At 33.3% G+C, this 27845-nt stretch overlaps 1 protein-coding gene and 1 long non-coding RNA gene across 2 annotated transcripts in view; one reads left to right on the top strand and one right to left on the bottom strand.

The window, feature by feature from the left end:
* Glurb (metabotropic glutamate receptor B) overlaps nucleotides 1-27845 on the bottom strand; it is a 323110-nt gene that overhangs the window by 22829 nt on the left and 272436 nt on the right. The window contains exons 3-4 of the mRNA XM_069124977.1: nucleotides 22653-22795; nucleotides 3649-3819 (exon numbers count right to left, since the gene is read on the bottom strand). Coding sequence (XP_068981078.1) covers nucleotides 3649-3819; nucleotides 22653-22795 — 314 coding nt within the window. The remainder of the gene's footprint in view (nucleotides 1-3648; nucleotides 3820-22652; nucleotides 22796-27845) is intronic.
* The window catches only part of LOC138185788 (uncharacterized), a 273806-nt gene continuing 258665 nt past the window's right edge, over nucleotides 12705-27845 (top strand). Inside the window, exons 1-2 of the long non-coding RNA XR_011174712.1 lie at nucleotides 12705-12719; nucleotides 13431-13547. This is a non-coding gene — a long non-coding RNA (uncharacterized LOC138185788). The remainder of the gene's footprint in view (nucleotides 12720-13430; nucleotides 13548-27845) is intronic.

The following is a 27845-nucleotide window of genomic DNA, read 5'->3' as shown; positions in this document are numbered from 1 at the left end:
ACTTTTTACTTCGTTACGGTAACTGGAATATACAGGATGTTCGGCAACAGATGGTAGAATATTTAAGGGACGCTTCTCCGAATCAAAATAAAACGAAGATAAAGAATAAAAAAGGTACGACACTTCGTTTGTTATTTAATATTATAATATCTAAGAAGCTAGTGAAATATCTCTGAAGCTTGGGAAACTTCTCTAAGCGCCAGAAGATGGATGCACAGTGATTCTCGAAGCCTGTATATAACATTGATTAATTGCTCTTGTCAAATATAGTTCCATAATTTTGTAAAATTATAGTTCGCTTTTCACTTAGCAATTGAACTTTCTTTTATCCATCACTGCACATTAAACGGTTAAATTATCTTCCTATGATTCTCCATATCTATCCAAACGTAAGTTTCCTTCGAAATTTAACATTCCAGAAATAAATCTTCTTTATAAAAGTTTCAACATTTCAATCTGTTCTGCAAAACTTGTCACAAAATTTCTTAAAACTTTGGATGGAGGTCTGGTAGGTAGCGTACGTTGCATGTTATATATCATGTGTCTGATGTAATATCACATGGTTGACATATCCAACTACTCGCTTGCACTGTATCAAACGTAACTTTCAATTCTAGCTTTACCCTCAGGAAATTTCATTCTTCCATTTCTTTCAGTTACAGACGCTAAACGTATTTTATCCTCTTTAGAAATCTTTTCTCTCCATCGAGAATATTGTACAATTAATATATTAATCCAGCGAGGGCTTACTTTCAAAATCAATGTTTATTACTGTTATTATTCTCACTTTTTGCTGAATTATCCTGATTACTTAGTGGCTTATTATTTCTCGTTTTTCCTAATCTTTCGCTCGTATATTTCTCGTTAAAACCCTTCTGCCATTCTTTTATTTCTTTTTACAATCCCATGAAACTATTATTATCAGAGTGGTACCTCTCCTTTTTTTTTAGACTTTTTCCCCTTTTAAGCTAAAAGAATTGGAGATACCAATTATCGTGGAGTTCGATGTCGAACGAGTCCATTAACATCGATATTACAACATGTACAGTTCGTTTCGGTTGCCGATGTATATCGATATGAAATACAGAATCGTTTATTTACATGCATGCATTTACACTACGCTCGTCTATTAATTTCGTTGTCGTGGTACTCTAATGAGATGTAAAGCCGATTTGTTTTATGCACGCACGCTACTCGTTTCGTGATCGTATTATTAACAGGCGAGTGTTCAAGATTTTGCACGCGATATGTTCATTTTTCATCTGTTTCCCTCCCTCTCTCTACCTTTTCTTCAATTGTTTTCTTTCGTTCAACGAATTAATTCCGAATATTATGCATGCATGTTACAAACGTATTCTTCTTCTACATTGTTTCGCGAAAACGTAGCGAATTTTATCTTCGTGTCTCTTTTCTATTCCTCGTTGTTCCGATATCTTCGTTGCACAATTGCAATTAAAATGTCGTTATCGTCTTTTTCTCCTTCATACGTTACCATCCTTTCCAGTGAAATTAAAATTGGAATAGACGATTTATAAATGGAAGTACAAAATTAAGATAAATGGAGGAATATAATTATCTGACATAAAATTTATTCGATACGGAATATCAACGTAGAACTAGACTGTACCGAATCAGTGAAATTAGTTTGAAATTTCAAAAACAAATTGTTGAAATCAATAATGGTACATGTAAATTTATGCCAGTAATATAAAAGACAAAGGAAATAAAATTCACAATTAAGGAATCGTTAAAGAATCTTTTCTTTAAAAATTAAAACTATTAGGCCGAATGATAAGTTCATTCGCATTTTCTTAAGCAGTAATTACACGAGATAAGGAATTGAAATAAATAAAGAACGAACGAAAAAGTATCGATATCGATAAGAAGATATTAAACATGAAATAAAATATCTATTGACTTAAAAATTATTATCTGTCGTATATACAAAGACGAACACATATAGTATCTGTTATATCGTCACGCGGTTTTAGTTCACGCACGTCTAGCGTGAAGGAAAATTTCAGTAAATTTCTCTCCATGACATTCACTGCTAAGAATAATTCCCAAAAATAACTCAGTCCTCTGTGGTTTTAATTACGCTCGATTAGCATAGTGGCGGTTACGACAGCAATAGGAAGTCGTGGAGCAGACGGGAATGAGTGACGCGCCGTGAGACCGGAAAAAAGAGGATACCGTCCAAGAATGAATACATACGTTGGCAAGTTGCAGCCTAGAATTGTACCTTTGTGATCGTCACGTTAAACAAGGCAGCCCGCGGCCGAAACAGAGAAAATGAAAGAACCCTGACGACTAGCGCGCTCTTGCATGGAGTTATTTGATTACGTATATGTCAGGCAAATGAGATATACTACAGTTTCTGGTCTGCCGTGAAATATTCGGTGAATTGTGGTCGAGTAGCTTTCACGTTCTCTGGCTGAACGGATGCTAGAATGCAGTTTCGTGGATTTTAATGTAAATTAATGTGACTACAATTTAACAGTATCAAAAGCACTCTCTATTTTTTATATAATCTCATCCTTCTTTGCCTTTTTATTTAAAAAAATGGGGAACGTGACAGACAGCGGAAAATATAAACTGAGGATGTGTAAGAATTATTTGATAATTTAAAAAAAAATACATGTACTGATTTACCCTTCGTAATGGAGTTTATGGTTTGGAAAATGAATAACGATGGCAATTCTGTTTAAACAAAATAAAATTCGTAGAGTAGAGAACAGATTTATACTTTTGTTATATTCAACTACTAATTGACAGTGACAAGTTTCTGAAAATTCGACGAAATAATGTCGTATTCATTCGACTCGTGCGAACAATGCGTCGCGGTAATTTGATCATAGAGATTCATTTATTTAAAAATTACAATGAATACGCCATGCGTGATGGTTAAATGGGTATTTTCTGGAGTTGATAGCTGCAGCTGTGATCGCATTGTCGGTTGAATGCATTGTTTCAGAACACTTATCCGGCCGAATCAATCAACTGTTCGTACCGAATTTCACAGGGGCGAGATCGTATTTTTCGCGCGTATCCGCTGATTTTCTCTGTGCACATCGACGCGATATATCCCTGTTAATTCATCACTCATCCTCATTGCAGTTACGTATAAGTCCAATAATTATCTTCACGCCGTAATTCAGGTATCGGTCATTAAAACGATAGATATTCCGCTTCACGTGATTTACTTTTTGGTAAAATGGAAATGGAACGAACGATACACTAGAGGGCGGTTTCTACGAAAATTATCTTCCCATTCATAGAAATGATATAAAAGAGAACAGTGAATTTTTACGAATCTTGTTTATGAATATATACCGGTCAGTATAAAATATACAATGCTTCATTTTGTAGAAAATGAACATAGCTATTTAACGAAAAATAAATACAGCTGTTTAACGAGTATACTTATGATATTTATTTATTATTACTATTATTTATTATTATTATTATTTATTAATATCTAATGGAAATCACTATTTAGAACTTAATTTTTTTACGAAAATCTTCCGACCAGTATAAAATCACACATTATTTGTACACTACACTTTCAGCAATAACATAAAAATTCAATTAATATATACAATTTGTAAAATATCTGGCTTAATATCAATGGAGAAAAACATACGTTACCTTAATTCCGTAATTGCTTTCCTCGTATATAATAGATACGTAACGCCACCCTATATTCCTCACGATGTCCACCATTGCTTTTACTTGATAGTGATCGCTCGGTATTGTACGCGAGAAATATTCGAAGCGTTGTTTGTTGGACAGTTCCGGGCTGGTTGAGAAGAAGGAGACCTGAAAGAAGTCGAAAGTTTTTATCTTTAATGTCTCTTTGTATTTCGAAGAAAACTATCGAGTATGCCTTTCAATCGACCTCATTAGTAACGTTCATATTCAATTCTAACTTGAATCTTCGACCTCTGAGTTTCTTCGAAACGTTATTCCATTAATTTTGTAAAACTAGAGTATTCAAAAACTTTTTATATTTGCCTGGAATATTTTAAATATTTTATAAATTTTTAAAATAATGTAAAAAGAATATTTTTGTGATTTCATTTTTAGAATAATTTTCTCATTCCCCTGAGTTACTTGGCTTTTGCAAAACATATAACAAGCATTATGTGTGAGAACATGAGTTATGCATATACATTGCTCTACAAATTCGTCTAGCGTAACTCGGATAGAATTAGTTTCCGTCTCATATGCTTGGGGACAAATGTCTAGCCATAATTACGTGACGCTAACTTATGCCGCGATTCATCGCATAACATAAAACAACTTCCCAACATTAATCTTTTCCGTATATTTCTTGCATTTGTAATTCGAAACTATAATATTATATAAATTTCATTTTCTAAAACAATACCAGATACAAATATAGTACGTGTCTCTATTATCCTAAGAATAAAAGCAATAGAGGATGATGTATTTTTCTTGTATTTCTAGATAATTTGCAAATATTTGTAGGATGCGCGCAAATTTTCTCTGTGCACGTGCATATTTACCCATAATGTCGGTCATTTCGACGTTATATCTCGCGTAGTGGAACGCTAATAGAGGCATCGTAATAACGCACGATGAATTTAATTAGGACGTGAAATTGGACTCGTTGAAATTATTAAAGTCTCGTGTTTACTCGTTGTTCACTATCAGAATAATTTTAAGAGAAATCATAGCGATAGAAGTAAGTTAAACTTTTCTTCAGATGAGAGTAGTTTTCGAGATAACTATGAGGATTTCCTTCTAAAATTTCGTAAGTGCGTTCGAAGTTGTCTCCAAGTGTTCCGACGAAAATTATCGCGAAGGAAAACTACGAGTAAGCTCTTAATATCTACCAGTCCTTATCTCAGATTTTCAATATCCAGACTGTTATTACTTTTTGTTTTCTTGTCTGAACAGAAAAGCTACATTAAATAATTAATAATTCTTCCGTAGAATCGAGAATCGTAGTTTATCGATTTACAAATGCTTATCGTTTTAAAATTGTGTTCACTGTTGTAGGAATTTCACCAACACGACTTTTAAATTTCCAATTATACGGACGACTATTTCTCTCTGCCTCTCTTTGGATTTACATAAAATGCAAATACGAGATTAAATATGCTCGAATTACAAACTCAATTTTTTTGGCTAGTTAAATAGTTATTAAGAATTTTTATTCAGAGGTTACGAAATAATCTTGAGACATTTATTCTAAGTGCGATATTTTTTTAGTTTCACGTCGTAAACGATTACAGGTCCAGATTACTTCAGTTCATGATTATAAAATTTTCTAAAATTTTCTATAAGCTTCGCAATTTTTATGCATAATAATTCTCAAACTCCTCATTTACTACCTTTTTCGTTTTTAGACGAATTTCGGTGAGGGGGTTGCATTTTATTCTCTTTATTTATATTTTTTCCGATTTGCTCCCATTCATTTTGTCATTCATATAAATTTAAATGACTAACAGGATTCCATTTGGTATTTCTAATTTTCTCTATTTATATCTCTCTCCAATTTATTCCCTATATTAATTTCCTTATTTACACAAATTTAAATAGCCAACAGAATTCTCTTCTTCTCCTGTTTCCAGGTTTCTTTATAATTTTTATGTAATTATCAATTTTTCTTACCAGTGTGTTATTTTTCTTTTACTTTTTTTGATATGGATCCGAATGATCAACCGAGTTCCATTTTTTAACTGGTCTCCGCGATTTATTTCGGTTGAGCGGCTCTTGATGGGCGCACGACATTTTTCGCGAGCAGTAACGAAAGAACGCGCTCGAGTGAGATTCAAGCCCGATCTCCGACAGGATTTTCGTTCGCTGTTGTATAGTCGTAGTCAGTTCACGGGTTGCGCCCGTGGAAGATGAGTTTATGTAGCGAGAAACGAGTCTGCGTTATCTTCTGTTACGCTGGGAGCAGCTCAGCTTCTCTCCACAACGTTGCACGCCATTTTATCCCAGGCACTTTCTGCGTTTTAGCATCTGGTAAATCCATATAGAATGGACCGAATATATTTATCAATTTCTTTCAGGCACAGATTTTTCTCCATACCTGTTAACTTTTCGCTTAAATATCGCGATTATATGATTTTCTTCTTCTTATGCGATAATTTACTCGTCAATGATATCGTCATAGTTAGTTAGGTATCAAGTGGCAGATTATGAATTTCTTTTCTTTATTGAAGCGATTTAAATCTCCACGGACAGATTATTTTGCAATAGATTGTATATTATAAATTACATTTTTATGCCTTCAAGTTCTAATCCTTCAGAAACAAAAGATAGTTTGCACAAACAGTTTTTACAATCTGATAACTTTCCAATCGGAGAGTCACTTGCGATTAATTTCTAATTTAAAGAATTCACTCGTAGAATTTTATTTCTTTCGTTATCGAACATGTTACTCTTATGTTAAATATTTGTTAGTATTAGTAATTTGTAAAATCTCTCTAAAATTATGGAAACACGATAGAGCGACTTCTTTGATGATGTTAGATATTTATTTAATTTGCAGTAGTTTCTGTAGATAAGATTTGTATAGGTTTTAACAGTTTTTACTTTTTCAATGAACGATTTAATCATCAGCTCGCAATCTTTTCGAAGATATTTTCTTCTGTCTTTCGAGTTCTATCTTTGACCATCGCATTCCCATTTATCTGTCTTTCCCTTCCGTTTTTGCTCGCCAAGATTGGTTTTTGTAGACTTTTCTTCGATCTTTCCAGATTCATTTTTCCTCTTTGGCCTTTAAGCTTCCCCTGTCCGTTCTTGAGGAACAGGAGAGGTTCAAGTAGGGGTGAAAGGAGAAAGGTGAGATAAATGATGAATGAGAACGGTTGTAATGGGCTGATCTACTCGTTCATGGGACCGATAGACCCGTGTCTTAACCATAAAATCATTTAATAGCTAGAACAACGAAACTCTGCAAAAGGGGATTTCTGAAAACAGAAATCGATAGAAAATCCTCTTTCTTCTTATTTTAAGAAAAAGAACAAGAAGAGAACAAAATTAAAATTTTAGATTACAGCTTTAATATGTATAAATTCTCGTGAATGAAATTTATAGAAAGTGTTGGATGCTTCCGCTTCTTTATTTTATTTTCATTGTTTCAATGAATCAGTTTAGTTCTTATGTCGAAACGTTTTTGCATTTTCACAGGTAGTCTCATCCCGAGGTTGTTTCGAAATTGCAAATCCCTTTGTGAAGCGACTAAATGACGTTATCGTTAATTGAAACGGACCGGCTGCGCCCAAACCGCGCGAAATTGCAGGCCCCGTTGCAGAGACCTCAATAAAAGCGAAATAAACGAACGCACTCGATCGCTTTCGAGTCTTTCTCATATCTCGAAACAAAAGCTTTCAACAGTTTCCCGATAGTTCTACAAATCCGCTACCATTCTCAGGTATTGTACTCGGCGAGCATATAAATGACAACTAACAAAGGAACAAATTGCAATTGTTGTACACCTTAGAATACGATTGCTAGATTGCGGATTTTTATGCATTTATGGGAAGCTTCAAGATACAAAAATCCATGGAATGTACATAATATACAAAATCATGAAAAATGTGCGAAGTATAGTTATCCCTTATGATATTTAATAGTCGAAACAATTTTTTACTTGAGCTCAATTTTTTTTTAATTACATAAAAACGCGAATTTGTATAAATATCAGCAGTTTAACAATCGTTGACAAAGATCTTCATACAATTCTTGTAACTAGGCTATTTATGTATTTACATAAAGCATATTGTGCTTATTATGTAAATCTAGATAAGTATACAGTAATATAAAAGTACAAAAGTATTTTCCAATGAAGTGTCTTTTTTCAGATGCTATACATTTCATTCTTATAATACTAAAGTTTCGTAGTCATAAAATATTCTAAAAATACTCGTAAAAATACCCTTAAATGATACGAAATTTAATATAGTCACAATTAGATCTAATTAATTGATATTTAAAAGTAATATTAAAATTACAACGATGCGCAAGTACTTATAACCACTATGAGTGATATAGCTTTTAATTATTTTGGAATAGTATTACACTGTAATTTTGTATCGTAATATCGTAGGGTCTTTTGTTTTAATAAAAATGACCTTCTTATAGATTGTACGAATCTAAATAATTATGTAAATTCAAACGAAAATTATTGTTCTCTGTTTGTCATTCTTTTTCGTTTCATTATAGTAATTATCATGGAGAATAATAGAGTTCTGTTTTATTTCCTTTGAGACATCTCTTTGGTGAGATTACATCGAATACTAAATGAATTTTGGCCAATGATTATGCATTTGCAACCGATATGTGTTTGCAGCAGTCGTTTCACGCTATTGGACACAGTCAAATTACACGATTTTCGATGTGTCAAAACCCGTTGTTCCGAATGAAATCACGAGACCTCTAAAATGCTGTTCATATAATCCACAAGTATCCAATAAGGCCACTGATAGGCCAATAGCGGCGCGACTCTTTATCATTTGTTGATTGTTGCTGAATTATTTATGTAATTGCAATTCGTATTGCTGGTTTGCAGCGTAGTTCTTGGTTTGTTCTCTTGTCAACTGCTACTTTTATTGCTGGCTATAATTGCCATACATTCTTTTCATTACGACCTTTTTACAATTGCGATCTTTTTTAAAACCCAGCAGATATTACACGAAATATTGCAAAATTATTGTCCCGAAGAGTATTTCGTTTTTCTTAACGCTAGAACTAAAAATGACGAGTTTTATATTTTTTGATTTTGCAAACTACTGAAAGCATGCAAATGCTTTTGGCAAAATTAATTCTCAATGTTTTTCACTTTTTTTCACCAGAACTGTTTTCGATGTTCGTAAAGCGCAAAGCTAGTCGTTAGCAAAGTTTTTTATTAATTATTATTAGGTTGTCCCAAAAGTTTCTTTCATTTTATGAGGAAATAATCGGTGCACAATATTTTTTGTTTTATATTATTTTATTGAGTTATGTATGATTCATTTTGTTCTATTGGAACATATCATACATAACTCAATAGAATAATATAAAACAAAAAATATTGTGCACCGATTATTTCCTTATAAAATGAAAGAAACTTTCGTCTTTGTTTTTGTTTTCAACAACCTAATAATTTATTTCTTACTTACACTCCCGTTCACAAGTGTCACAAAACTTAGGGAAACGTGATAACCCTAATTTGCAACTGCGACGTAAATAATTTTTACAAATTTCTTTTTACATATTCTAAATCGTTTCCTTGACCGGTAAGTATCTTAATACTTACGAAGGGAAGTGTATTTATTAGCGATCTGACACGCTAGACACGATTACGTGTATCTATTTATTTTTATTACATCACTTTAATTTCAAACCATTCGCATACTACAAATCGGTAGTTCTAATATGAAATTTTTATATATCATTCGCAAAGGGTAGAATACGATGAATTGGCAAATATCATCACTTCATCACAGTCATTCTTATTCCCGTCAGAAGTGAATTCGAATCCAGTTATGTAGAAGATTTCCTAATAATATCTGGATCTGATGAAAGTTCTATCAATGAAAGTCGAGGCGTGAATAGGATAAAAGAGAAATCGTAATGATCCTCCGTGAGAGACAGGTGAATGAGAACTTTGATATAAATGTCGAGACAGGCTATTAGCTGAAATAAAGGGGCGTAAAAATATTCACCACCAACGCCGAAACAGTTTTTCTCCTTTGTTTCTTTCAAACTATGCGCAAGCTTTCCATTCCTGTTTTGTCTTCAATTTTATTATTTCTCTCTGAAACCCTGCCATTTTTCTCCCATTTTTCACTCGTTCGCGAATATAATACTATCGTTGAGCTTATTCGAACAACAGCCTTCTTAACTAACTTACAGCAAGTATTCTCGTCCGTGCTTCGAGTTGTGCTAAGATGTTATCATAGAACGATGGTCGATAGAAAGTTCGTTTTAACTACAGAATTTAAAAAGCGTTTAGAAGCGAAGGCAACCGTGTGAAATCGCTTTAACCTGGTCCCGTCGATCCCGGGAACAAAAGACTGAATAACCGTAGATTGTAATCGCTTTTTTGAACGACAAAAGAAATATGAATAATTCTTTAATATTTCATTCTTCTACGATTTTATTTCTGATGAAAGTGAAGGGATTACAGCTGGTGTCGTTTCCGATTGTTTCAACGTTGTAGCATCGAATATTTATAATTAACGGTTGAAGAAAAATTTTAATTAAAGCTACATTCGATGACAACTGGCGCGCGTGGTTCTGTTTATAATTTAATCCGTAATTTCGTTTAAATTTTAATAATTTATTCATTTAATATTCGCGTTATGCAATTCGACTCGTCGTTAATAATGTAGCAATTAAAATTTTACGATCTTTCTCGTCTGAACTTCGTTGCCCTTTATATTCTTTAGCCAGTCACTCGAGATAATTGCCGGTTAACTTTTTCTACTAGGTTGGAAAGTTTCTTGCGAACCTGTAAACTATCGCGAAGACTAATCGACTACCGGGCTCGAGTAATCTAATCGTTTTCTTGACCCGTGTTTCTTCAGCGTTTCACGTTTTTCTTTATCACTTCGTAATGGCCGTTTTGGCTTCCTTGCCATTTCGATGCTTTTATTGTTATAAAGCGCCAGCTAGAAAATAACGTGGCGGCAATTACAATAGCTCGAAAACAACTTTCTTGTCATTTGTCTTTCTCGTTCTACAACTTGTTCTTCCCCTCTTTGTTTCTCGACATTGCTTCCTGCAATTCGATACCATTTTTCAACGCAACACTTTTTCTGATCTTTTTAACCGTGTTTCCAGCAATAAAGTTTAGTAATTTCGAGAGTGACGATGCATTTATCGATTGGCTTCGACAAGTTTTCCCGAGAATATCTATTAAACACTTATTAGCAAACAAGTAGCGATTGGATAAAACATTGTACATAATAATTATTAATTACGTAGTTGATTGTTGATATTCATGCATTTATTTATGAGATAGCTAATGATAGAAAAATATAGGGAATGCATATTATTCGTACAAATATATGAAATATCTAAAGTATAATACCTGTTACGGTATTTAGTAAGCGAAACGTATTGGTATTTAGATTCTATTTTTCTGGTTACGTTCATAAAAATATGAAATTTCCCGAAAGTTCAAAATAGCCAATTGTACATGTATATATCAAGTATAGAAAGTAATTATAACGTTTAATAAACGAGAAACAAATCATTCAGATCCAATTCTTTTAGTTATATCCACAAACATATGAATATTTCCATTATTTCCACTATTTTCCGGTTCATTTTACAATCCCTCTGACATTACTTCAAATAACAAAATTCAAATAATAATAAACATTTCTTGAGTGGCAAAAGGTATTGGCACATATCTTTGTTTTTCAATGAAAGGTTTCTTCATCAGGTTCTGTGTTTCATCTTTATTCACATTCAATTTTTGTAGTTATATGCAGGTACTATTAAATCATACGAAATTTATTACACTACCAATTAATTGTAGCCACTGTGTTTATTTATTGTGAACTTCTTCGTTAAACTCTTGTTTGGGATTTTTTACGAAGATCGATTATTAATTACTAATTTTAGCGGTGTCCAATTTCGTTTGTGTGCAGAACGATGGCGGACAGTTTACGGACTATTATTTATTCAGCTATACTGCAATGAGGAAATTCAATAGCACATTATTGATTGGTATCAATAGCGCCGAATTTGATTCGATGACAGAATGCTTGAATTACGGTATAAACTGATTGCAGAAACAAAGTTTTCTTATTCTTCTCGCGTTTTCGATAAATTTCCGGCCTCGCAACTAATTGTGGAACATGGTCTGTATCTGACTGTGTGGACCTTTATTAAATTTTATCATCAAATATGACTGGCGTTTATTTACTCGTAAATTTCCCCACTAGCGTAATATTGTCTGGCTGTATCTTTTTGTTTCCATCGCCTCGATTTTTTTTTTATATAGATGTATTAAAAGGGATGCAGAGGCGAAACGAGGAGGGGCTAATGTTTATGAGTAAAGTTGGGATTAAAGTCCGTCTTGGTTTAAGCGTGCTATAGCTCGTTGGAGAAGAATAAAATTTCTTTTCGTTAGAGCATAATTCTTTGAGCAACGAAGCACGGATATTTGTTGCGAAACAAGTAACTACTGATTATTTAGTTATACTTCTTAAATCAATTCGATGAGGGGTAACATATGAGGGGTGAAACATTTTTTAAAATTTTTAATATGAACAAGTTGTAGGTAAAGTTAAATTCCTACCATTATTACATTATTATATCGCAGTATCGTGAAATAATCATGTGAAACTCGATGAACTTGCAAGCATTACGAGCTACAGTGCAGATAGAAAGTGAAAATGCTGACACGGCAGATGGGAAATGAGTTATCGGGCCCAGCGACAGGTCTGTGGCTCTTTCAGAAAAGCGGTTGCCTGGAAAGCCGAACGTGATCATATTTGGTCATGGAGGACTATAAAAACGTGTATGTGGTAGGAGTATGGAAACTATTCAGAAGGGACGCTTTGGCGGTAAAGGTGGTTGTTGTCGTTGATTAACATGAGTTGTGAGTTGTTAGTTGGTACGAGTTGTGCGTGTCGTTAGTCGTTACGAGTTGATTAGTTGTATTGATTCAGTTACTCTAGTTGAAATATATTAATTTATTACGAAATATTTTTAGTTAAATAATTATAGTTTTTTGTTCTATCATGGTAAGTAGGTATATAAAATAAAGTAGGTATAACGAATTTTCTAAATCAATCTGGATGTCATATAATTATCTCATTTTTCGAAAAGAATTCAGCTGTATCATCTTTTCAGTAAGTTTCACAATTCTCTCTCTCTCTCTCTCTCTCTCTCTCTAGTCAGTATCTAATCTCTCTTTCAATTATTATAATATTTATACTAAGATTTATTACATATTTTATATTTTATATTTATATTATATTTTCTTCAATTTTTCTTTATATTCTCCAATTTAAATTCTTTCAGTATAAAAATGTAAGTATACAGTATATAATATAATATACAAAAGTATATTCTTATTTTTAGAAATATGTACTTGTTAAGTATCACAGTTCTTGTACTATTCTTCGCGCGCAGAAATGAAAGGACCATGAAACATATTATACTTAACACTAGCTTCTATTAATAGATGAAGGATAATTTTAATTATCCTAAGCCTCAAAGACGGATCAAGGTGGAGGATTAGTCTGAATTCGATATAACTCACTAGATCGATACCATCATACAATGGCTGTGAAATGCTATTATTGCTGATGAATTACCTGCTTGATGAGACTGGCTAGAACTGCATGTTATCGCGTTTCGAGAGCTTCGTGCAAATACGGTCGATAGAGCGGACGTTCATACTCTCGATATAGAGTATGAGACTTTTGACTGACATATTATGTCTTTTGCAGGTGTGCTCTTTCTGTAATTTCCGTTGCCGAGCTAAGATAAACGTTCCAACGATAAGCCAATCGCCCATTCATTCTCATCGTTACGCTGTCACACGATAAACGAGTTACGTAACATTGGTGAGTGATAAGAAATAAATCTGCGATAAAAATCGTAAATTAAATTACAAAGTTTTTAGTGTCAAGGCATTCACGATATAAAATTGCTTAGTTACTTTCCTAGCCAAAATAACTTAATCATATTATTTCAGTGATACGTTTAAAGCCTGTAGTAGACTTTACAAGCAAAATGACGCTCTACTTGTCAGACAGTAGTAAGGGATACGAATTAAATACGTGATATAAAATGAAAATTAAATTTCACAGTTAACTATGTCTAGGATGAAAATAAGTAAATAAATTAAATTTGAGAGTAAAAGTTAAATTTCCAGATTTCATTTGTTCCTAGCTATTTTATACAAAATCAGAAATTATTGCAAATGAATGTGTAAGTATAATAGTTTCATATAAAGTACATAATACAAAATTTTATATTTATATACAGACGGGTAGATTTTAATATTCATAAGTAGAACGAGAGTGTCACAGCCAGACACGTCGATATATCGACATTGAGTTACGATTTCGCGTCGTGAAAAATTTATCGTTTAGTCATAAAACATCTATTGTATTTTGAAATACCTCAATGAGCAGAACGAATATTGGAATATATATAGTCAGTGGATTAATTGATATGTCTGTATATTTATCTATTAGCTTTTGGATTATATATATTATAGAAACTATATCTGTATCTATATTTATGTGGTGTATAACGATGTAAAGCGAAATTAACTAAATAATTGCTTCGTTAATAATGATAGATCGACTAATAATGGAATAATTGACATTTATTTCGTGGAATCAGATTCGAGATTAGAGATTGTAAACGATATTAATTATAGTAAAAAATTGCCGATAAAGTTATTAATTTGATTATTTTAGTGCGACACGAGTTTATAGACGACGAAATAGCTATTCGAATTGCAGATGGTAATAATTAATCGCGTTCAATAGTATCAAGGTCTGGTCTGTGATGCGTGATATTCGATTGTATGATGGTATTAGCCAATTCTGAAATGCAATGACAGGAATAGTTGATAGTCCGAAGGACTTGTTATTCTCACGGGACTTCTGTAAGTTAACACCTCGTGTCTGTTCCGAAGCACAGAATGATTCGATTACGCCAATACATCTTATTATCTGAATCAAATGGTATTTCTGCTAATATCTGTCTCTCGCGAAAGCTGGATATCTGCATAGCACGAATCCAATAATAGAACCATTGGTACGTGCTTTCATGGGTTTGTAAAAAACTTTAATTAACGAGAACTTTTTGCATATCGCGGATATATTAATAAATTACTTTAATAGGTAATAATCAGTAATAAAAGTTCACAAAAAATGGAAAAGCTCGTAAAGAGAGTATTAGTATTACAATCCTCTATTTTAAATAAAGATGAGTCTCAATTGTTTCCAGGCCTGTTCTACCATTCTGCATTACTTATTAACAACACTTTAGGAGGAATTGTAACGGAGAAATTGGCCAACTTCTATACATAGTTAATTAACCGTAATTTCCCCCAGTGTCTGACCGAAACAAGGATATTATCTACTAAACCGTGCTACCTACTTTCGAAGTTTCGTTTCGCGTTTCTCAGGATATCTCGTGTCAAATAAAAGAGCGTTGCTGTCGTGCTAATTAAAACGATTCAATTCGAACATTTCAGGAAAATAAGTTATATGGAGAAATAGGTAACTTTTTAAACATTCTCTTCCTACGTAATGAACATGATAGGCCTCTTTTCCCTTACGTGTACCTAATAATAGGCCAAGTTTGTTAGTAAGCTGGCAGGCATGTGAGGTCAGACGTGCGAGTTTAATAACAAACTTAAATCCAAAGGAGGAAGTTCGCGTCATCCCTTTGCTGACCTCTCGTATAACTCCGAAGGGTGAGAAAGTAGCTACGCCGATAAATTCTTGGCAGTTACAAATTTTCCTAAGTTCATCGCGTCGCTCCCGAATACTATACTTATTAACCTTCTTCGCTTTCCTTATCCTATCTTCTCTTAACTTATCAAAAATGAAATTATTCCTTTATTGCAGGCGTTCCATTTTCAATCTAGGCATTTGCTCTTCGAACAAAATTTCTAATTATTGGAAAGTTATCACTTTATTCGTTCCAACTCATAAATCTGCAAATTGAGATCCGTCTTGCGATATAATATAAAATATGTATTATATATTCCAAACAAAAAAGAGAAATAATGGTTCTGTCGCGAATAAAGCTTCCTAATGTTCTGGTTTATTATTTATAGATTTTTTCCACCACAAATTAAAGACGACATTCTTCGAGTTATTATTAAAGTTATCTAAATAGTAATTTATAAAAAAGGTGAATATTTGCGGAGAAAAAGCATAAATAGGGAAACGAATGAAGTAAAAGTTTTCTAAAAATTATAAACTTTATTTAACGAACGAATGTCCCAGTTTAAAGTAGAATACAAATGCTGCCTTCTGTTTCATACACTCCGAAAATTTTCCGAAAGAGAATACTTTATTTTTATTCGCAAAAAGATATTGTGGCGCGTTTTATGAGTTGGTAGCTCTCAGGTAGACTGTTCGAGGGTAGGTTGATTTATATTTACTTCGGAACGTTACCGGAGTTCATTCTTCATTCTCAAAGCTCTATTTAGAGAGTATCTTTATACCGTCTTTCTGTTTCACGAGTTTATACCTTCTTTCGAAAATAGATAGAGACGCCTGTCAGAAATTACGCGACGAAATTAAATTCACGCAGTCTTTTGCCTAGGATTTATAGTGTTCCTGATCCAGCTTCCTCTTTTGCAAATCCTCACAAAATCTCTTTAAAACTTTACGCTTTCGGGGGTTTCACAAGCCGAATCTGTCGAGCGTCGAGCAACAGGACAGAAGTTTCCCAGTTTCGTGTATATTCTCTTACCCGCACAGAGTTTTGATTTATCGTCCTGAGTACTTTCAACCTTATAGTCCTCTCACAGTAGCTTCGCGTGTACATCAGGATCTTTCATAACTTTGTCCTGTTTTTTTCTCCAGCCAGGAGAAATGTTTTAAAATTTCTTTTTCCTCCCTATTCATATCATGGAAATGCTTAGAATTTGACGAAGAGAACTTTACCGCAACTTTGTCGTTTGATCTTCGTCAAAATTTTGACAATTATCAAATTACGTTTCCTATTAAATTTTTAAAATGTGAATACGAACCCTTGTGTAATTCAATTTATTCAAAAACTCTTACACGCATGTTGCATAGATTGAACGCCAATTGAATATAAAATATGTAGGAATACAAATTGATACTAAAAAAAACATTTGATATATGTACAACACTCGAGTCTCATTTTTATAACACATATACTCACTTTTCACTCTCGATGTACGAGTTTATTCTTTGTTCTACTAAAACCGGTTCTTGGTAAATACTGATGAACATAATACAACAGTGGATTTGAAAGAACGATTATACGAAGGACCATTACGCTTAAACGAGCGTGAATAGGTGACAGCAACTTGAATGAGCAGTGTTTAAAGGATCACTGATGACCACGATTCGCGTCGCAGAGGCCAATCGCTTTCATCATGTGAAAAACAAACCGGTATCGGATGAAACGAGCAAAAAATAAGACGCAATTGTGCATGTATAAACGTTCCATTGCTCGTCGATGCATACGTCTTTTCCTAACTATCTACCGAGCCATTGATATTGTCGTGAATATTTCAGCATTACGAACAACGAGCTGGAATATCAAGCTGCTGGATACGCATCGAAAAGGGAAAAAGGGAAAAATCGTCTTGTTCAAGAATATGTACAGGATACGAATAAGGTTTGTCGATATATGCTAAGAGGGATGGGAAGAATGGGTGATGTTTGGCGGAAAAGAACGAAGTGGATTGTGGGAATTGGGTGACAGCGGTGGGACTAACGAAGAATGAAAAGGGATTTGGAAATTTTGTCTTTCATTTTTTATTCCCAGCGAGGCGTAATGGACAGATTTATGATACTTGTTCTTTATGGGTTTACTCCGCGGTAACTAAGATTTATCAATTTGGGTAGATAAAGGTTGGGTCATAATTTATGTGTTTTCAGACTTTTCTTGCACACGTTAAAGACTGACGTTTCATTTGCAGCTTTTACTTTAGCGAATAAGAAAGAAATATTTTCTTAGTTCATAGAAGTACTATATAATTTTTACTATTTATTTTAATTAACTTTCCGTTTACATCTTTTTTTTCACGAAATTAAAAATCAGTACAGGCGAATTATTTTTTTTTTCTATTTCCTATAAATGTGAGTATAATGATACGTATGTATCTTATGTATGTATGAGCCTCTTAGAAATGAAACTGATCAATTCATTTTTTGTTTATTCCTTAATTTCATTGCATCAATGCGTAATTAATGTTTAACAGAAACAGGAACAAGTCACACAATTGCAAACCTCGTTGACATTAAGGCCGATCTAGATATTCGAAAATTGCCACTTTGTAGTCGATTCATTTAAGACAAGAAACTTAATTTCCTTTCTTTTCTCCACTCAGAATTGTATTTCTACGCCTGTGACACACGAAAGAAATACAACAAAGGGGTCACGTAAAATAGAAATTACGTTGGATTGATTAATACGATTTGTGTGCAAAACTCGAAGACGCATACAGATGAGGAAGGGCAATATTGCACATGGAAACTTGATGTGCCACGGTTTAAGGTCCACTGATACTACTACCTTCGCCACATGATTAATGATGTGAAGTTGTTTATTGCCTCCACTGAATTTTCATGCTGTTTTATGTATATCTACGGATATTGTAGATTTTTTCTGCAAAAGGAGATATAGGAAGCATAGAAGCATAGATATAGGAAGGATTTCTGTGTGACACTTATGTCATCGCAGAATTTTCAAATTCATTAGAAGAATATGACAAGCTGAAAATTATAGCGATATAAAAGTTTGAATCATGGGTATTCATAATTTCAAAAAATATAATAAATCTCTTGTAATGATAAATTTCAAACAGAATTTTATGAGTAATGATAAGAAACAGATTTACACCACTGTCGATTCTTCGCTAACTATATATCTTCGTCTATAATAGATCCAAAATTTTGACAATCTCGAGGTGTAATAGGAATTTTTATCTGCTTTTTGTTAGTCTTATTAACGAGAAGAATTAAGAATTAAACGTTTCCTGAGTTTTCTCATTTTCGTTTGCTATCCTGTCGATGAGGTTTATAATAAAAAATTAACATCGGATACGTTGCTCTGTCATCTCTGAATATTAAAAAAATAATAATCATATTGTATATGAGACACATAAATGAGTTTGCAACGCATGATAAACCCATTTTTCGAATCTTATATACGAATTTATAATTTATAACGTTGGAAGAACTAAATCTACGTAAGAAACCAACGAACAAGTTCTTCTCATACCAAACTTAAAATTTTTCACCTCTTCGTCTGATATGCACCATTGTATTTTAAAATTATGTACGAGTGACCGACGTTAAAATAAATCGATTTCGTCGAGGTATTTAATATCCACTGGCATAAAGATCCTTTAATACACCATTAATTGTGAAATATACTCTACGAAGGTTTATCGGGATAGCAGGATATTGCGGTCTCAATGAATCGATACGTTTCCGCAAATCAACCGGCAGCTTTTGAATTTACGAGGCACAACAGAGGCTTTTATAAACGCAAAGTGAAATGTACAGCCAGGAGAAACGATATAGCGTGGTTAACGTGCCTCATGCACTGAATTTGTTTTTTCATTTTACCTAATACAGAGATATCAATTATCCGCGTAATTCAACGATGATTGATTATTATCTGATACTTTTATCGATAACATTCAAATTCCTTATTTTCCGCTTAACCTTGGATTTTTATTTGCCATAGTTTATGTAAATGTAAGCTGCTTAACGTAGACATTGCATAATATAGATATTATGTAACCGAATTTACAATGTAAATATGCGCAGTATATTATAGATTGGAAATTTCGTCTATTAAAAGCTACACATATGTGTATTATTATTGCATGCATTATATATGTATTGTATTTGCATGTATAACAAGGAAAATACATCTCTAGATGTATGGAGAATGCAGAAAATTTTTAATGTCACGGTCTGTAGAAGTCTATTATAAAAAATCGAAATATCTCGTGAAAATTTTATAAACTTGGAATGGCTCGTTTCTGTTGATCTTGTGTGCTTTTTATAACCAAAATTTAGAGCGTAAAATTAGAATAGTGCTTCAATAGTTTTCTATATATCTTCCAATTTTCATTTCTTTGGTTTCAAGCCTTATATTTTAGTCGTCGATAAATCTAGCGTTAGAGAAGAACTGTCAAACTGCAGTTTCAACAAACAGGCATCTGAATTTCAAATTTCCTTTTACGTTCTCTTCGGGCATGTTCGGTAAATTTATCGCGTCTTTCGTTTTTACGTAATCACATAACAACATAGCGCGTCGATAACAGACCACAATATCGATTTTAACTGACGGTGACGCGAAAGGTAGTTATGCATCCTGTCGGAGGCACTAACCAACAAGAAAATCCACCTGATAGAATGGTTCGCTGAATCTTCAAATTGATTCTGCGAGTAATTCCGTGGGGCAATTCCTGTGATACAATGACCCGACGAAGCGTTTGTCGCCTCCACGAAATGTTAGCTCCACCTCCCATGGAAAATTAGTTCCGTTCCAGTACGTAACATTCTCCTTGAAGTGGCGTGTCACGATGTTTTGCTCTTCTCCGCTTAAGTTGCACAAACTAATTGAAAATTCCTCATTCTGCTGGCGATTTAAGGCTTGGAAAGATGGGTCGAACATGTTAAAAAGATCTAAAGATGAAAGAGAATAAGAATATTCGAAATAAAATAAAATAAAATATATTTTGTTCTACTGTATTTTATTAATCACGTTGCTTAGTATTTTTCTCATGCATGTAGCTTCTCTGATTATTTGGTAAAATGCATCTATTTTATCGTTTGAAAAAAATATATATTTATTTATTACGATTTGTTACAATTACAAAGTTAAAACAAGAATTCAGAGTCCTCTCAGAAACAAATAATTTATAAATTACAGATTAATTATCCGATTGTTTCTGAGATGGTAAAACAATAAAAAGACAGTATTCTCTGGTTCATCCAAAAAAATTTCTTCGTCTTCTCATTTCCCGTCGGGATTCTTTAAATAAATCTTAAATAAAAGTCGAAGTTTACTTTGAAGGAGATTCTAGAGAGATGCAAAGATATATCAATGGACCGATGAAGTTCCTGCCACTTAATTCAAGACACAGAACAGCACTCTCTCTGTGCCGTCGAAATGCAAAATTTGTAGCTTGCTTTCCACAGAAGCAGCCTGTAGAAACGTTCAGAAATTTCCCTCTTCCATTGGAATTTTCCACTCAACATCCAAACTTGAATCATTAAATTTTAATGCAACTTCCAGAAACGTTTTCCATTTTTCTCTTCTGTTCCTTCTTCTTTCTTCAGGTAACGTTTCACAATTTCTTTGAGAGTTAGATTCTAAGATACGTAGTAATCCAACTTCAAAAGGACATTCGTAGACGGCGTTGGTGGTAACGGCCGGACTATGAAACGGAAGAAGAACGGACTACGAAACAAAGAAGACGCGCTAAGAAGACGTTCTGAGATAGCTTTTTATGCCGTCAAATTTTCATTTCGTAGCGTACTATGAGCGTTACTTTCAATCCAGCTTATTTTATGAAATATCCGCTCCAGTTTGCTTCTTCCTTGTAAATTTTCAAGAAAAAAGGAAAATGACTGAGAATCTGCTCTCTGTTCTCCCTCCTGATGCTATCGACGAAGAACACGTTCGTTGCCTTCGCTCTGGTTAACTTCTATCTCGTACTTTCTAAAGCCAGAAGTTGGTAACTGCGAAAGCTCGTATTACACGCATCCAGTTTGATGTGTGTAATCCTTTTTGCTTGCCCAGGAATAAGAGAAAAGTAGCTAAACAAGTATCGTTGCCACGCGAATGGATACTGTTAACTTATTCGTTGGTAGTGATTGCTATCTGGTGGAAATGGAAGAACTATGAGAAAGTGGTGCGTTGGGAGAAAGAGTTCCCGGATGCGTGATAAGGGCTTTTTCTGACCATAATTTTATTTCGTTCTTTGTATTCAGTTAACTTACACGTGTGCGTTTTATTTCAGTATTTCTTGAAGTAGAAACGAGATTGATTTAGTTTGTACGTTGGACGTGAGCTTCTTCGAGCAAAATTTTAGAATTTAAAATATAAAGATTTACACGAATATAAAGATATTTTGGAATATTGAAATTTGGAAGAATATGAAGATTTAGTGGAGATTACGTTACAGTGGCTACAAAAAGAAATTAAAATTTCTATGTATTCGAAGAATTGTATCGCGCAACTTGCGTAACAGCCGATTTCACGCCACACCAATTTTAGGCCGTGGTTTCCTTGAAGTTCCGTAAAGTTTCGCTGTGAACAAAGCTTTGTAGTTCGCTGAAGTTAGCCAGTATTTTCATTTTTTAAAAATTGCAACCGCAAGTCTTTTAACTTTCATATCCTTCTTTCCTGAAGAATATCTATAAGATCGAAACTCTTTTATAGTGAATTTTTTATTCAATCATGTCTCGACTTGGAATAAATATGATCGTGTAAACGTTTTCTCCTAATTTTGTTATTCATCTTTCTACATTGCATAATATGTTATGTAAGTTTCAATCGGTTATACGATTCTTTTAAGGTTATTGCATTTATAAATTGGATCAAATAGAGAATGTCTTTGTCCTTCATTTTACAAAAGCGTTTCTTTCATTTAATCGAATGTGTGATCGTTTCATCAGTGGCGTAATTTTTATATAAAACTCGGTATTTCTAGATTAGATCGAGTAAAATGCTCTTGTCCTTGATTTTACAAAAATATTCGTTTTATTTGATCGAGTGTGTGATCTTTCACTTAGTCATATGATTCTTATGTAGGTTACAGTGTTTCGAAATTAAATTCTGTAAAATGTTTCTGTTCTTGATTCTACAAAAATATTTGCCTTGCTTGATCGTACATACGAATGGATGTGGAACTCAAGTTGATACAAAGGAATACTTTAAACGTAGTTTTGGAAGCTATAATTCATGGCACGTACCTGCGGTATTCGGAAGAGTCGAAGAAGGTTTGCTACTTGGATGGATGTGACCGAGCTTGCTGCTCCAACGACTCCACTGATAACTTTTCGCACTGCAGTTTTATTGCAGTTGTACTCAGCACCGTCTATATTGCTTATCGATCCTGGAACATAAATCAAGACACGCTGAAATTAATTTTATAATTAAGTACGCTGGTTTGTAACATTGTACATGTATCAAAACGTTATTGTACTTTTTTTATATCATTCGTTTCATGCATTTTTATTTACGATTAATTTTTGTCACGATCGTTGGAAAAAGTCGCCGCGTCATTTATTACAACATAAATATAAAATAATAGAAATGAAGATTTTAACTCTTGGGATACATGTATGCATTCGCGTTTAAAGGATGAACAGTTCGAATGTTAGCTTTTAATATTCCCCGTAAAATTCAGTTTCCCATACTTTAGTCGTCCCGTGCATTTTTAAAATTCGAAACGAGTACGTTATCAGGTTTCAGTTTCTTGCTGAATTTCAATCATTATATATTTAAAAGTAGCTTGATTAAATCTGTCGTATTACAGAAATGTTCGTCTTTCATCGTTTGATCGTTTTGTTCGACTGTCAGATACACTACGAAGAATTATACAATATTAGAATAGAATATTAGAATACGGTTGAAGGATAAAAGAGGGAAGTTTTTGAAAATGCGTTTTGTTTTACTTTAACCGCCGCGATTTACATATTTTTCTGTATAAAATCGCGAAGGAAATTTATATCGTTCGTAAGTTTACCGTAATGAGATTTTTAATGCAATACGAAGAAGAAAAATATATATTTGTTTGTTGACTTACAACTTACAAATTAAATTAACAAAAATTGATAGAATACGTAGTAGATGATTTCGATATCGGGGCTGGAGGGTTATTTAGTTTCCAAGGCAGGATTTTCAATGTCAATGTTTACGTACGAAAATTATAAATAAATATCGGCACACCGTGACCCACATTTCTCCCCCGTAGTGCGTATAATGTGAGTAGTATGTAAATAGCCTAATAGTGCTGACTCAGTTTTTGCCGTAGACTAGGTCACGCGGTGCAAACTTGGGGTAGGTTAGAAAGCGAGAGCGAGTGAGAGATAGGAGCGTGTGATAAAGACAGAGATGGCGCTCGTTACAAGTTGCGCTTCTCTTTAAACGTCGATATTTCAAGAATCATTTTAAAGATCATTCTAAATAGTGATATTTCCCATTTCTACTATATAAATCTCATTAAAGAATTGGAAGCAATTTTTGAATTATGGTCGCATAAATTTCCACTAACTTTAATAGCTGCTGGTATTGGTTTCGAAAGTAATTGCGATAAATGAACACAATTTCCAGCTAACGTCGTTTACATGGAATCTGTTTGATGCTATTATCTAACGTTGTACATAATAACGTTGTTATAGCAGGCTGCCTTTTAAAAATTATCTAATTTTCAGGGAATACACGATGCTTTTAATTTTATCGGGTTTGTGAATCTCGTTTGCAATTTCTGTTGCATTGGAAATGGGGAAAGTGAATCAAATTTCACGTAATCCGAAACGTTTTAATCTTGTCTGAGAGCACGGCCGAAGCTTCAACGCGACGAGCTTATCCATTTTTTCGGAATTTCCCTTCTCTCTGGTCCACCGCGGACGAATCTAATTTTCAGTTGTGTGTATCTTTTCGAAAGTTGTTGGATACAGGGACGTGGTTGCGGTTTAGAATCTCGTGACGGAATTTTAGATGACTTTCTTTTTACTTCTGATTTTGGAAGAGACCGAATTACAATTTTACGCTTCGTTTGTTCCTCACACGGCTCGTCGAACGTGTTCTTATATCCTACGTGCTTGTCTAAATTTTCCTGAAATACGAACGAATTTGATTTGACATTTCATTTTCTTTAACCGCTTGCTTTACGATACAAGTTCCAATAGCACATGCCATAAACAACAATAAGGTTGGTTACACGTCGAATCATTTCACATTTTGGCTGAGCGTTCGAAATTGTGCATATCGCACATATTTTTTGATATGTAAATACAAATGTAAGGTAGAACTAATCTTATTTTGTAAGATGTTCAACCGTAGTAATGCTTTGTATCGCTGTACGATTCGAATTAGGATCAAATCGAATTGGGGTCAAACATTGAACAACTTCAAATGAAATAAAATAATTGAAGACGAGTACACGGGTGATTTAATTAATTTTCGATAGCAATGAATTAAATAAATTAAATTGCAATATATACATGATCGTCTACGTATTTAGTATCTAGTAATTTGCCATTTATCTTACGTAGTATACTATGTGCATATAAAACATTGTATAATAGATAGAAAAATGGATTTTCTGCATTATAAAATTCCTAGTTGCTATCGGCACCGTATTTCTTATTATAGCGTAAAACGTATTATTATTTGTGATTTATAATCGTTGGGTCGTGAATATTTTATGTCAGCCACGTTTTCTTTTTGTTCAACAAATATGGATCATTTTGCGCTCGAAGCAATTGTGAATTATTTCCAGTTTTGTACATTTCGGTACATTAAAAAGGAAATTTTGTCGATTTGTTTTACGGTACGTTAAATGTTGCTCATTCTTCCGTTTCTTGCTTTCACTGTCTCTATGCGAACGAATTATTCCAACGCTTTGCGAAAATCGCTAGGAAAGTATGTTTTTCGATATCACTGCACCGCTAATTTTTTCCTTGAGTATTATATTATATAGAGTTGTTAAAGAAGTAAATTTATTAACCAGTCAATTTACGCATGTGGAACTTTATTACGATAGAGTTATTATTTTTGCAGGTAAACTTCGCAAAATTTCAAATATTTCTCTTCCAATATCCTTAAAATTAATGTTTTGGAAGGTTATAAATTTCAGAAGATTCTGTTAAATTGCCTTAATTAATTCCTATACTTGTGATTACTGTCTTCCAAGTAACAAAGCATGCTGCAAGAAACTTCACTGCAAGTTAACTTACAAGTACTCGTAGCGAGACCATGAATCTTGGAAACGTAATATACTGTCTTCAATAATTACTGTTGTCTGCAGGTTCATGGCGATAATTTCTATATCGTGTAAATTTGTCTTGCACCATCTGTTAATAGAATAACACTATCAATTACAATGACTGAATGTTCTTAAATGGTTTCTAACAACTTATTTGTTCTTCGCCGACATTTACGTGACAATAAAATAACGCGAGTTTAGAAACGTGTATTTCTTCATTTCTTTTTCCATCTCTGTTTAGTAACACGAGCCTTCAATATGCTTCACTAAAAACTTCAAAGTCGATGAATATTTAATCTTCTCCTTCTATTAACTAAGAGATTCTCAACAAGAGTTCTGCTTAGTGTCAATCGAATTAAATGCTACTTAAAGTACTTAAGTACTATTTCATTTCAAAAAGGATGGTCTTGAAATATGAACGAATGTTGTTATCGATAAATGATCAATCAATCTGATATCTGTTAAAAACTTGTTGATGAGTCACTTGAGACTCGTACGTCAAAGGCTAATGCAATTCTGTTGCGTAATTTTCTAACTAACTTTGAAGCGTTGTATATATTTTACACACTGGTTTCTTGGATGAATATTTTGGAAATTGAAGATGAAGAACGAAGAATCTTTAACGGCAGTTATGGTGAAATAGAAATTTTGTATGAAGCTAAGTATGACATTATATAAACTTTTGTCGAATTATTAATTTCACGAATTATTTGGAAAACAATAATTTTTAATGAATTATTCCCCCACTTTTATATTGTTCATTGAAAATTTCTCGATCTTTTCTTGTTAGAAGTTTGTGACTTTCATCAGATACTACATTCAAAGTGTTTTTGACTATTTTAATAAAAAATTGAATAAATCAAAATATTCTTCCTTATCATAGATTAATATTTTTTTGTGTTCATAGTCCATAGTAATTAAGCTTCAACATTCTGAATCTCTTTTTACATTTATTTCTCGATTACAGTGAAACTTTGTTTATTCAAACACGCCGAGGGACAAAGTCTTTCGGATAATCGATGAATTTCGTAAATAATAGAGGTTCACTAGTCATACCCACCAATTGTTTTTATTTGTTACGATAATAGAAGCTGACATTGGGATAACTGAGGTTGAAGAACGCTTTCCATTCAAACATTCAGTTGCGTATCGAACGTCGACCACGTAAGAATACGCGTTCGTATAACTGTAAGTAAGAATAATAAGCGCTCAGCTATGAGTTCACATAACTGACGTTAAACGATAACTTGTTCGTATAAGCGAGCTGTGTATGAACTGTACATTGGCCCTCATTCCGCATCATGATGCACATCTTAACACAATTAATTAAACATTTCGATCGTGTTATATAATATATATTAAATATTAAATATAATATATTAAATAATTACTTCAGTTTTATCTTTTCTGCTGATGAAATATTCGAATAGCGAAATATGCGAGCCATGAATCCCTGAAGAGTTTCTCATGCGAAATTAATTAATTAAACCCATCCAAAATTCATAGTGTCAGCTGGCAAGATAATATGACCGCTTTTATTTGTTATTCTATATCAATTCGTAGTGATATTCGTCGGTCGATTGTTGTCGATCGCGTTTCAAATTAATATGGTAACGAGGACGATTTATGAACTGCGTTGCAAATTGTTTCGTTATTATGTCGGTTATCTCGGATCGATTAATCAGCTTATGGTAATAGCGGGGACGTTTCGCAAAACGTCGACAAAGAAACATATTTGTGGCTAAATGGACAAAGTCTCATTCGTTTATTATGCGTCGAATAAATTATTACATTATCGCGCGTAGAATAAAGTGAAAGAGGTTTCAATGTTATTTTGTTTCAAACAATATAAAATATAATAGTTTTCTCGAGCTATCAAACTTTTGAAACTGTTTAAAGATATTTAATAGGGGACTTTTAAATAATTTATTAATTCGAGAAGAGGATTTTTAGTAAAACAACAAGTGTCTAACTTGATATCATAAACGAGAATAGTGTGAAGTTTACCCCGAATACTAATATTTCTTTTGAAATTCATAATACTTTCGTTTATCCACCATGGGTCGTAAAATTCATAAAACTACATTGGAATTCTCAGTGACGAGAAACTTTCCCATTGAAAAACTGTGTAATTTATTGAGACTGAATACTTGCATTTTTTTTAGTAATCTAA

This window comes from Bombus flavifrons, chromosome 12 (assembly GCF_040668555.2).
Source record: "Bombus flavifrons isolate JBK064 chromosome 12, iyBomFlav1_principal, whole genome shotgun sequence".
Lineage (NCBI taxonomy): Eukaryota > Metazoa > Arthropoda > Insecta > Hymenoptera > Apidae > Bombus > Bombus flavifrons.
The sequence above is the reverse complement of the archived record's forward strand: the minus strand, read 5'-3'. Positions and strand labels throughout refer to the sequence as shown.